Raw genomic sequence first — 13,576 nt, forward strand, 5'->3', positions numbered from 1 at the left:
ACAGGAAGAGAGACTCCAGAATGAGGGTGAAAGGGGACAGACATAGGAGTAATCTAAAGAAATGTTTCTTTAAAGAAAGGGTGGTGGATGCATGCAATAGCCTTTCCCGTGGAGGTGATGGAGACAAGGACAGTATCTGAATTCAAGAAGCCATGCGACAAGCACATCTGGGTCTCTGAACGAAAGGAACGGATGAGCAGGAGGTGTGGATTGGCAGACTTTATCTGCTGTCATGTTCTATGTTCCTAGGATTCCAGGTTAAAATTCTTCTCCAGCACCTGCTAGGAATTTAAAAAAAATATAGAAAAAAAAAATTCCCATCGAAGAAACGCCTTGACTATAACTGCCTGGACTGTAAAACACTTCCCTCATTCCTTCATTTAAATATGCCCTGAAACACACATACCTTTGCTCTAAAGAAACCATGGGAAAAACTGGAAGTGTAACAGGGGATGATCAAAGATATTAACTCAGAAGTCAACTCTAATAAGACGTCACACAAGGGTATGCATTAGTAGGGAAGAAACCACATCTTATTTCGTTATCCATGTGAAAGGTCTCTGCCAATTTGCACATTTCAATTTATCATCATTGCTATAACATCTGCTCGTCACAGTGGAGTAGGGTGGCAAGGACTTCGCTTGGTGTCCGTGCCTTCCCTTTCATTCCTTCTGCCAACAACCTGCAGCATGACACCACTTCTCTTTAGTGGGCATTGTACAATTAACATCTCTACTAATTGGTTTACAGTTTTGCTCTGTGGGGGAGGTAGAAGGGCAGAAGAATCACATAATCTAGCCCTGTACACCTGAGAGAGGAAGCATTTCACCCTAATCTATGAACTACTGCATTAAACCTCGTTGCGTTAACCCTCATTGATGGGAAGGCGTGATGCAGAGGGCACAACAAGCAAAAGTGGTGATAATCTAGAGAGAAAGTGCCATCTGCTGGTGTTATACATGCATGGCCTCTCGCTAAGGAATCAATACCAACTGTTATTCAGTCTTTAGATTTAGAAAAAACATTCAGCAGGTTCTTCTGTCTCTCAAATTATTACTAACACCCACTGTTTTTGTTGTTCCTTTCTATCCATACCCATTCTGATTATTAACGAAGACCTTTTTTGTGGGGTAGTGATCGTTTTCTATGGGGTTTTTTTCTTTCTTTCTTTTTTTTTTTTTTTCTATAAATATCTGGTTTTCTCGGCTTGAATACTAAGCTTTTCCAAAGCCTTTTCATCCAAATTTTGAGTTTTCCTTCGTTTCAACGTAAACTTGTTTGGATCGATTTCAAACTGTACCTCTTCTACCGGTTCCATGCATGAAGTAAGTTTGTTTCTCCCAAAGGAGGTGATGTAGGCAAACGTAACAGTGGTCAAATAAGCCTGGAGCAGGCACAAAGATGTCTTGATGTTGGTAAAATGGGAGTAAAACCACAGTTCAAGTAGTAATTCTAGTGGGGGGTGGCGGCACAGATTGTGAATTGGCCTCGATCTTTATCTGCTGTCATATTTATTATTTATTTATTTATTAAAATTTTTTATTATACAGGAACATCGGTATATAAAAATTAAAAATAAATAAATATTTACATGGTCTAAATTTGATAGAGCAAGTGTGTAAAGTCTGACAGATTGATGCTAAAACTAAAATTTACTAAGGCGCTGTACGTGGTTCAGGAGTAGAAGCTAGTCTGACTGCTTAGTAGTTATATTTCTCTCTTATGTCTCAATATTTTCCTTTTGATTTTTCTCTTTATTTGTAGTTCCATCGCCAGGACAGCTTCAGCACAGAGTGCATAGCGTGGGCCATTTCCCGGTGCCTGTGAGGCAGCCTCTCAAAGCCACGGCCTATGTGAGCCCGACTGTGCAAGGCAGCAGTGGCATCCCGTTGTCCAGCAGCTTGCAATTGAATTCCAACACAGGCATCCCCTTGCCAAATAAATCGGCAAACCCTGCGCCGCTGGGGCGCAGTGCTCTTCCTAGGCCAGCGCTGAGCAGTTTAGGAGGGAGCAGCATACCTCGCAGTAAAATTGCACAGTCGCCTCGAAGGTAATATGGAAATTTTATGTGCAACAAATGTATAGGCTCATACATCAAAGTGCGTTAGGGCCCGAAGGCGCGTTAAATGGGGTCTAATGCATGTTGCGCATGCGATAAATAGCACAGTGCAAGCTAGCATGCAAATTTTAAATTTAGGATGCATGGGGGAGGAATTAATGCCAATTAAGGTGTCCTAACGCATTCTGCATTAGCTTAATGCACACTAACACTGGGTTTAATGTAAAAAATAACTACACTTTTTTTTTTTGTGGTACAAGGGAAAAAATTTTTATCGCGCGCTGGCGGCTGTTATCATGGATCGCAGCTATTATCACGCGAAATAAAATGAGGCCTTCTATTATACACACCTGCCACGCCCTGCTGGCCCAAAAAAAATAACTGTTCTTACCCGGCCTGTCTTCTTAAACCCATAGTATTTGTGGCAATTTTACTTGTTGGGAGGCTTGCCACAGACAACAAGAACAACCAGTCGAACAGGCAAGGAAAGTTCCAACTCCTCCTAGAGAAGTCGCTGCACCGGAGGTAGTCTGTTCCCCAAAAATGGGCCAACACATATGTATGACTCTGTGAGTCTGGACGAGTGACGTGCTGTTAGCCTTGGTCCTCATCTGTGTCTGTGGGTGTTTGCCTCATAGTTCCCTCTATTACCACACCTATACATACCCCAGAGCAGGCAGTGTGTGTGTGTGTGCATCCATTTTGCACAGACTATCTTTCAACCCAAGTGATTCTGTGCTTCCACTGTTTACAACGCTTGCCTCAGAGCTACGATTGTTTCATATGGGGAGAAAATGGCCTAACGCTACTCAAAGATCATTCCATCCTCGGCTCACACTGTTTATTGCTTGTGTTGGGGGGAGGGGGATGTGAAACGTGAACCATCAGACCTCAGACTCGGTGTGTCTCATTTCTGGATGAGTAGATATCTGCCTGTAGTGTACACCTTCCACCCCCAGACCCTGAATCTCATCCACCTAGTTCTTGGAGTGGGCCTAATTGTCCTGTTATTTGGGGGTGTGCAGCTTCAGCTGCCAGAGAGGGTTTACTAATTTATTTATTTTTTTTGGAGGGGGGGGGTTGCTTGAGGCCTGCCAGAACTCCTAATAGAGGTTCCCTTTTTTGAGACCGTGGCCTACTTACCCTCCTCTCTGTAGAACAGATCCTGGACACTCCACATAAAGGCTGCCACACCAGGCCACATCTTTTGCACCTTCCACTGCCAGATGTATACACTGGCATGTTATCCTTCAGAGATGCTGCTGTATGTAGCTCAGTATGTTTTGTGTGCATACATAGAAGTGGTGGCACATTTCTGCTGTTGATTTTAGGGGACAGGTTTAGCAGATGATTTCCCCTGCATCACTTGTGCTCTACACAACCTGTGGATTATGCACCTCTGTCTACTTCCTGGCTGCTCTAACATCCTGTCAGCAGCTGTGTGACAAGTGAGGAGGACTGAGGGAGCTGTGTAGGTTAGAGAAACCCTACAGCCTAGAGCAAACAGCTAGGAGGAGGCCTGCTGTTGCTTGGAAGCAGGCAGACTTCCACAAACTGGCTGCCTCCTCTGTACTGGCCTGGCATGTGGATCTGTATCATACCTGTTTGCTCTTAGCATTGACGCCTCTTGTCAGTGCCAGAGCTGGTGCCAGTTCTGTGCTCATCGTGGCTGGAGTGGAGGTTTGGGCCTCCAGAAGTGGCATTGTTGGGCTGGTGGGCTGCTCCGGCTAAGTGCCTGTTGCCTTGTGCTAGCCTTGTGGTGTGCTGGAGTGAAGCTGCACTGGCTGAACTGTGTCCCACTGCAGGCTGGGCTCCTCCATGAATGCTGCAATGTTTAAGCTCACATTCAGTGGGCTTGCTGAGCCAAGGGCTTCCAGGATCTGGCTGTGCTGAGGAAGCTGCTGCTGCTCCTTCTCCTCTTTTCTGAACTGTGTCCATAAGCAAGGGGGCACGGAAACGTGCTGCTGCATGGCTGGTCCCTGGGGCTTCACTGCTGGTCCTTGGGTCTTCACTGCTGGTCCCTGGGGCTTGATGGCTGGGAACAGCAAAGTCCTGGGTGAGAGTTATGGAAACAAAGAAGAAGACATAAGTACCAAAGCCAAGAGGTACACACGTGCACCGTTTGGCATGAGATGCACACTTTACATGTCAATCAATGTGAGCATCTTATGCCAAATGATGTGCACAAGTCTAGCAGCCTTACCATTTACAGGTGAGGTGAACTTACCAGTTCCAGTTTGCATGGTGACTAGCCGCTCAGCCATAACCTCGAACATATCCAGTTCCAGCCACTGGACGGAGGCGCTCCTCCATGGGCGTGACCATGGCTCCTCTGCCGATCTGCCATATGTATTTGTTGTGGTTAGCCATCTTTGTCTTCAACTGGGCCTTTATGTCCTGGTACCTATCTGCCACCTGCTCCCCACTGCATTTCACGCTGCTGCACTTATAGATAGCCTGGGCGATGGTAGGCCAGATCTAGCCCTTGGATGCCCTTGAGATCTTGGCCACATGGTTGCCAAGGATTATGGCATAATGTTCCAGGACCCCAGCAATGATCATCTCATTGTCCTCCAGGCTGAACTTCAACTTCCTCAGATGAACGTGCCCTGCTGCTTGGCTGCCTGAACAGGGTGCCACTTCTGCTTACGGAGAGGTGTCCTCTCTTTCCTGACTCTCGCTTCCACTCCCCTCTCCCTTCCTTTCCTCCCCCTCCTTCTGAATCTGCCCTACCAACTCCCCTTCTCTCTGCCCGCTCTATCTATCCCTAGCCTGTCTTCCTCCCACAGTACTTGCCTGCCTATCTCCTACTCCCTCCCGCCACCTCCTATCCCTTCCACCCTACCTGTCTCTACTCCTATCCATGTCCCTACTCCTACTCCTCCTTCCCTAGCATTTCTGCCCTCATCCATCCTCCTCTCCTCCTTCCTCCCACATCTCCTCTCCTCTTACACTCCATTCTATCCACTCTTCAACCCCACCATGCTTCACCACTCCTCCTCTGCCTCACCACCAAGCCTGACCATTCCTCCTCTACCTCACTACTTCTCACCATTCCTCCTCCGCTTCACCACCATGCCTCACCCAAACACAAAGACAGATAGATAGACAAACAGGACAAACTAGCAAAAACTTTCACACACACAGATCAAGAAAATAGACAAAGGTAAAGGGAAACATGAGAAACAAGCCACAGGACACTTCACTCAGAACTCGCTAAATACCTCCAACCAACTACCACCAACTCACTTTCTTCTCCCCTCTCCAAATGCCTGACCCACCCTCAAAGAGGCAGCTGCAGGAAGCCGGTATATATCAACCAGAAAAATAACGTGGCATGCACAAATCAACACGAGCTGCATAAAATGACATACAGTGCACTGACCAATGTGCAATGCGATAATTGCCTTTGCAATGAGATCCACAGGAAATTATCCTAACCTTGCCCGATTTTTGCACTGGCACTATTTCTGCTATATTTATAGCATTTTGATGAATCTGGGCATTAATTTTTTTAATTTATCAGTGTCTGAAAAATGTTAGATTATACATTTCATTTAATTTCTGTTACATAGACGGTAAATTAGGTATATCATGTCGGTAAGTTAAGATTTCATTTGTAGTACAGATACTTGATCTAAGATAGAACTTGTGGACATTGGGTAATTGTAAGAGTGGTCAACATAGAACATTATTTTCCATCTACTCGTGTTGGCTTTATCTTGAATGCTTCAAAGCTGTTTGCATTACCACTATCCCTATCAAATGTTTAAAATTTTATGTGCCTACAACAGTTTATATTGAAAAACGAGTGAGGAAAATGTAGTGCACTGTCCTTCTAGATTGTTACTCATATGGCAAATTACTCTAGTGAGCTGCTCAACATATGGGATTTCTCTTGGAGGGTACTTCAGGATGGTTTAAAGATGTACAAGCTAAATTCTTCAAAATATGTTGTCTTTCTTGTTTGGCTGTGCTTCTGCTTAGTTTTATTCCCTGGTGTCCTTTTGTGCCACCATGGGCTACATGTTTTTTCAGTGTTTTGATGGGAAAGTCCGCTTCCCGTTCTGTGGCCGTGCTGATATTCTTCCTCAAGTGCTTGGTCGATTCTGTATCCAAATATCATGTGGATCAGTGTTAAACACAGCTGGCGTTCAAAGGAAGATCAGCACAGCAATGTTCTGGATCATAGACATTCAAAATGATGAAAGTGGCTGGATCACAATACTTTAAAAGTTTTTTGCTGTGAAGTTTTAAAGTTTGGCACGTTGCTCTAAAAAAAGATAAAACTTAGTTATTATGTATTTATTTAAAAGATTTATTACTTGCGCAATCCAAATTTCCCGGTGAGAGACGTTAAAACAAGCATATTTACAAAAAACAATACAAAACTCAGAAACAAAATCCTCCACTGCTAATTATCAATATCAGATTCTTATTTCTATCTTGAAGTAGTTTGGTGGTTAACACTTCCCATTTTGGTTCCCAGACATCACTTGTTTTTAGAATAAATAACCAACATATGAAGATTCACCCGATTTTTAGATGAAAGATAAGGAAATTTGCTCGATTTGGTATATTTAGATTTCAGCAAAGCTTTTGATACTGTCTTGCTTAGCAGGCTCATAAATAAAATGAGCAGCCTTGGGGTGGGTCTCAAGGTAGTCAGCTGGATTGGAAACTGGTTGTGTGCAAGACAGGGGGGGCATTGATTAATGACCTCAGAAACAAGAAAGGTGATTAGTGGGGGTGCTTCATGGGTCCATCCTGGGGGAAAGTTTGCTTCAGTACCTGAGTAATATTGCACATGGCTTAGAAGAAAGAGCTTGCCATTCTATAGACAACACTAACATCTGCAACAAAGTGGACACCCGGAGCGAATAAACAGAATGAGAAATGATATTTGAAAAAACTTGAGGCATGGTCAAGGTTTTGGCAGTTAAGATTTGAATGCAAAAAAAAAAAAAAAGCAGCAGCAAGATTGTGCATTTGAAGTACAAAAATCCCAGGGACCAGTATATGGTGGAGGATGACATGCTGACGTACAAGGAGAGGGACCTTGGGGGTGATCATGTCTGATAAATCTCAAGGTAACAACACGGTATGATAAGGCAGAAGCCAAAACCAGAGGAATACTAGGATGCAGAAGGAGAGGCATAACCAGTAGAAAAAAAAAAAAAGAAGGAAATGATGCCTCTGTACAGGGTGTTGGTGGAGATCTAATCAGGGATATTGTATCCAGTTCTGGAGGCTGTACTTGCAAAAGGTTATGGACAGGCTGGAGGTACGGTAGTCCAGGGAAGGGTTGCAACATTGAAGCAACTCAGAGCTACCTGCCCCTTAAAGTATCTGGGTCCAAGGGGGCTGTGAACACCCTTCCACAGCTGGAAATGCACAGACCTTACCAGCATAGGATTTACAAAAATTGTAAGAGTTCCTTTGCTCCTGATTTTCCTTAATCATTCTAGTCTTGTATTGTCATATTTATTCATGTTGTAAAGTGCTAGGTACGTTATTGGTGCAAAACAAAAGTATTGTAGTGTTCTTTTTTTTTAAATTTTAAAATGTTATATTTCATTGGCAGCTCAAGGTGAATTATATTCATGCACAGTAGGTATTTCTTTGTCTCTGGAGGTTTATAATCTAAGGACCTCATTTACTAAAAGCTAGATTTTAAAAGGCCCCCGCGCGCGTCCACGTGCGCGCGCACATGGACGCGCCGATTTTATAACATGCGCTGTCGCCGCATGCATGTAATAAAATATGATTCCCGCGCGCACATGCCTGCCGGATTTTAATATCTGTGCGCGCATGTGCGGGCAGGTGGCATCACATGCGCGCAATGGGGGGAGGGATTTTACAAAAAAACGTGGCGACGCGAGTAGGGTTTTCCCAGTTCCCTATACCCTTTCCTAGTCTGCTTCCCTTTTTCCCCCTCCTCCCCGACCCCTAACCCCTGCCTAGCTAGCATCATTTATTTTGTTTTCTTACTGCTCCTTCAGAGCAGAAGTAGCTTCCACACGCCGGTCAGCTGCCAGCGCGCGCTTCTATAGCAGAATGATGAATCTAGCTATAAGTTTGTACCAGAGGCACTGGAGGGAGAAGTGACCTTGCCCAAGATCAAAATGAATGTCAGGAGTTTTTGAACCCTGGCTTCCCTGATCCTTACCCTGCTGCTGTAACCACTAGGCTACTCCTTTCATGCTCTCTAAAATAGAAAGTGGTTATTTTTTTCTTGTATCTTTGCCTTTTTATAATAACTATAGTTGTCAAAAAGCAGTAAAAAGCTAACGATGATTGAAGGGCATATCCTCACTGGTTTTGCTCCAGTTTATCCCTGTTGCATAAACTGGGATATTCTCACTGTGAAGTCTGGAGGAAACCTTTTTTGCTGAATCTGCACCATTTTATTAATTTAGAAATCTTGCATTGTTAACTTTTCTTCCTTTGGAATGTAAATTATTTTGAGATCATCATGCATTTTTGTGTTAGTGTGGGAAATCACCGTTTCTTTTGTGTGTTCTTCCAATGACTTGTGTGTAGTGTCCAATTCACACCGAATTTTAAGTACGTGGTAGGTTCCAAAGAGAAGTAAATATATATATTTTTTGGATTTGCATATACAAATGGCTTTTTCAGGAAAGCAGGTTCCATTAGTTCTGCTTGAAACCCTTTGTGGTATTTGTGGAAAATAAAAACAAATGTGTGAGAATTAGCATAGATTTAGAAAGTGTAGATTTATTTTTTTTCTTGTACACAGGCATTGATTTGGCATGCACTCCAATAGTCTTCACAAAACTACCTCCACTCTGAATTTGGCCAACCAGTATATATATTTTCATATTGGTTATCAGTGTGGTCTTCTTTCTGTTGCTCTGAATAAAAGAATGTCTCTCTTCTTATATTCTAAATTAAACTTTGTCTTTTGTTTTTCAGTTTCATTCAAGCGCCAAAATCGCTTTCTTCACTTAGTACTCTACGAGATGGAAACTGGAGAGATGGCTGCTATTGATGTAGTATGTCCTTAAATGAAAGAAAATGGCAGCAATGTTCTGGTACCCAGCTGGCTGGGTAAATGTCCTAGGACCACAAAGCCTTTGTTTTTTTAATATTGTGATTAGCACGTAATAGGCTTATGTAGTCATTGTTAGGTATTATTTAAGCTGACCATGTTGCAGGAGGCTAAATGTAGCACTTAAATTTTGGCCTGAATTGCTACAGTCCTATCAGGGTGATGGATGCAGTCTCAGCTCAATTGGAATGCGAGAAAGTCTTTTCCTATACTTATGCAACATTCTACAGACTTTCTCCGCTAAAGTGGCAGTCAGCAGTGCATAAGTATGACGTTGCACCATTACTGAAGTTCTAGATTGGTTTGATCTGTTCTCTAATAACTTTGCCAGGGTCTCTCTTCTGCATTGTAACCTCTGAAGAATTCACAAGGTGATGACCTATGATGTACTTGAAAGTTTTGGATGGGGTTTGTTTATTTGTTTTTTTCAGTTTTCAGGGATTTTCTTTTCAGCACACATTTTTTACATATTTGAGCCACTAAGACATGAAACAAAGATTTTTTTTGTGCCATAGATATTTTGTTATAAGTTTTGTTTGTTTTTTTTAAACACTAGGAGCATATTAAATGTCCAAGGCAATATGAGTAGATTGTAATTGTATGTTGCAGAAGCACAAAAATGGAGGAATATTCACTGCATAGTGTCATAGTTGACTTGCATTGTCTTTTGTGTTTAAATTTTAATTTATTTTTTTAACTTTCTCATTTTATATTATAACTTTATTTATGAAGGTGTTCGAAAGGACATAGTATTTAAAATGGCAATGACCTGAAAACTGCAGTATGTTGTGAATACTTTGCAACAAAGAATGAAGTTGTAATGTTTTATTGCACATAGGCAGTATTTGGGTTTTAATTGGAAAAGAAATCTTTTTTGATAGACATTTTACAAAATTGCACTAATGAATGCTTTCATACAATGTTTGATTTCATTTTTGATTATAATTGTTTATTGCTGTTTTGGAATGTTTCAGAAATAAAGAATCTATTTCAGCAGTACTAGCTCATGTTTAAGTTTTGGGTGTGTGTGTGTGTGTGTGTGACCAGATTTCTTTTTTTAAATGGTAAAAAGGTACATTTCTGCCCCATCCAGTGTACCTCAGATACCTTTAAAAACAACAGAATGTGTTGGATCTATTTGAGGGAATATAATGTGGAGTAAAACTGCAAGAATTGTACTTGTGGCAGTCTGTGTCAGAGTTGGGCTAGCAATGACCACATGCTATGTTAATAGTAGCACAACTGGAGTGATGGGTAGCCTGGCAGTTTTCTGTTGGTACCCATTTTTCAAAAATTGTGTGAATAGTACTTTTTATTTCTGTATTTATATAGCATACAAACCCAGGGCACCTTAAAATAATAGTCTACAATGAGAGATTATCAGAACAAAGATCTAAAATAAAATATGCGGTGGAATAGGATAATAGGAAATTTTTGGAAAAACAAAAGCAGAAATAGGTTTTTAGTTTGGATTAGAAGGTAGCATCAGGATATTCTGGATATTAGGAGAAGTTAATTCCAACGAAATGGACCAAGGAAGGAAAAGACTTTAAAAACAGGTGGAAGCTTGCTCAATACATGAAATAAGTAAGAGCTCAGTAAGCAAGGAGGAGAATAATGTGAAATCAGGATAGTCAGATAAGAGAGAGGTACAGACTGGTGCCAAGATATCAGAAAGAAGAAGAATAGATCCAAGAGAAATAAAACTGGGGGGGTAGGCAGTAAAATTAGAGAGTTAGTGAGAATGAAAAAGACCTCTGCTTTTGCAGTATTGAAATAAAGTGCTTGGAGCTCACCTGAGAAGAACAAGTAAAGCTATAATAAAAGGTGAGGTACATTTGCAAGTTGTCAGTCAGAAGGTGATAACAACTGTAGGAAAGGACTATACCACCAAGGCTAGTTAGACTGCAGAAAAAGACGGGGATCCAGTATAGTCATGAGGAACACGAACAATTGGGAGGGATCAGATAATGAGTTTTGTTGGGAAGAAATCCAGTCAACAATACAACAAAAAATACCCAGAGGACTATCAGCCGAATTTTAAATCTGTCATGCGCGTGATTGTCGCCACTTTCGTATATGGCCGGGCCTTGTGCATGCTGTGGGCGTTTTCAAAAGGGCCTGGCCACATGCATAAGTGGTGATACACGCACAAGTGCCGGGCCCTGAAAAAGGGGTGAGTTGGGGGGAGAGGTGGGGAGGGACAGAGGCCATTAGCCGCTGACCCGGGGAAGCGTGCGCCAGCAGCCGGCCGCTGCGCATAAATTACTTTTGCTCCCAAGGAGCAGTAAGTAATAAAATAAAAAAACTGAGGCAAGGTGGGTTAGGTTTAGGGGGTGGGGAGGAGAGGGGAAGGGGAAGGAAGGTTAGGCAGGGGGTTAGGGAAGTTCTCTCTGTCTGCTCCTTAATTTCGGGGAACTGGAGAAGGTCCGATTATGTTGCCGTGCATAATTTGCAAAAATTCACCCCCCCCCCCCCTTGCGCGCGCTGCCCGCACATATGTGTGCGAATTATGAAATCCGGCGGGCATGTGTGCACAGCCAACAGATTTTATAACTTGCACACGCCGGCACGCGCAAGTTATAAAATCGGTGCATCCATGTGAGCGCGCAGGGATGCACGCGCACATGGACGCGCATGCATCTTTTAAAATCTATCCCATATGTTAAGTAGAATGGTCAAGTGGCAGACAAAATAAGAATGGATGAGAAACAAGCAATTCAAGAAAAGAGAACTTTTTAAGTGAAAAAAATAAACAATGAAAATCCACCCTATTACTTAGCAAAACACAAATATATAACCATCATAAGTGGCTTCAGTTGGACGTTAGTCATCAACAGATGTCCTGGGTCCAAATAAGACTGCCAAAATGTTAATCATAGGTTAATATCTGGATACAATTTTGTGACATTTTTTATTGTATTTTTTATAATTGCACTTAAAATGAAATGTCTGTTCAAACCTCTGCCAATTTCTGGACAAATACACTTATCTGAAAAGAGCCTGAGGTTTTTAAAGATGAAAACAACCCAATATAAATGCAGGAAATATCGACTGTGATTCCTGACACAATCAGCATTTCAAAATCTGCATTCCTGCTTCATGGGCACAATGATTTTCAGAAGGCTATACTAGATCTCTCAGATCAGAATTTTTTTCAAACCTATAATGAAAGAAAATTACTGACAAATGCCATGTATTGAAATAGAAATTGCCAAGTAACTCCATGTTGTTTCCAGAAGATTAGTGTGGCATCAAGTAAAACATTCTATAAAAAATGTATAAAAATCTGTATTCTAAGTGTTAAGAACTTACTAAAAAAGCAGCATATTATGAAACAATGAAAAAAAATGTTCTAATACAGCAATAGCTTTTTATGTATGCAGATGCTATTGTTTGGAGCTGTTGCCCAGACACCAATTTGCCTTCATTTTTTTATTATTGCCTGTGATGAAGCAATTTTTTGCGAAACATCGGCCATGTTGGGCTTTTTGCAGAGACATTGAGACTGTTGTTTTTCGCTAACATTTTGCTTGCATCTAAAAAATGTCCTTAAAAATATCCTCCTGTACTTAAGGCGAATGATTGAGATGTCCGGGTGATCTGTTTTTTTACCAGATACACTGACAGGCTTGCTGACATCTTTTACACTCTTTAAAGTTAAGGCTATTGTGATTTGAAACTCATATGTTGTGGTTCTACTTTTGTGTGTAGTGTTTGCTAACAGTGTGGGGTTACTATTGACTCTTCTTTGGTTTTCTTGCTATACAGAAGCCACAAGAATAATTTCCTGGTTGTGATAAAGGTTCTAATGGCACTATTGGCAATGTTGCACATACCACCTGTTCTCTGACATGGTCTCCTCGCATTTATGAAAATCTAAGTGATGTACAGATGATTGAATGAAAGATAAATGTCAGTGTTTTATAAGGCTGGTTATTGTATAGCTTAAAGAGGTATGTGTTAGAATACATGTAAGATCATCGAATAGATGATCCTGATCAGCATAATGGACCCTCAGATATCTTCTTGGGGTAACCTCATGTTAAAAATCTAGAAATGAGATCTTGTGATTTCCTGTTTATTTGTGGTAATATCTGTACATATGTGTCTAAGACATGAAAATTAGGAAGGCCGCACTTGAAAGGTTGGGAATGGAACTTTGTAATCAGAAAAGATTATTATGTTCCACTGGCTTATGGTATAAAGTTATAAAATTTTGCAGATCCTCACTTACAGATGTTGATATTCGGAACTGAGTTCTGATTATAGTATGTCAAGATAAAATGTAATTAGCATCCTGAGAGTTGAGCCACTGATGTGCTTTTGTGCTGGTCCAGAAAAAGAATATAGTAGGCCAGATTGACAAACTAAAAGAGTAGCAAATCACCTGGACCAGATGGTATGCATCCTAGGTTACTGAAGGAACTAAAAAATGAAATATA

At 41.5% G+C, this 13,576-nt stretch overlaps 1 protein-coding gene across 3 annotated transcripts in view; it reads left to right on the plus strand.

Moving 5' to 3' along the window:
* SLAIN1 (SLAIN motif family member 1) overlaps positions 1-10,083 on the plus strand; it is a 120,415-nt gene extending 110,332 nt beyond the window's left edge. For all 3 annotated transcript variants that reach the window (XM_029603040.1, XM_029603039.1, XM_029603041.1), the window contains 2 exons: positions 1,765-2,050; positions 8,996-10,083. In XM_029603040.1, coding sequence (XP_029458900.1) covers positions 1,765-2,050; positions 8,996-9,071 — 362 coding nt within the window. In that variant the 3' untranslated portion in view covers positions 9,072-10,083. The remainder of the gene's footprint in view (positions 1-1,764; positions 2,051-8,995) is intronic.
* The last annotated feature ends 3,493 nt before the right edge of the window (positions 10,084-13,576 follow it).

The sequence above is a fragment of the Rhinatrema bivittatum genome, chromosome 5 (assembly GCF_901001135.1).
Source record: "Rhinatrema bivittatum chromosome 5, aRhiBiv1.1, whole genome shotgun sequence".
NCBI lineage: Eukaryota > Metazoa > Chordata > Amphibia > Gymnophiona > Rhinatrematidae > Rhinatrema > Rhinatrema bivittatum.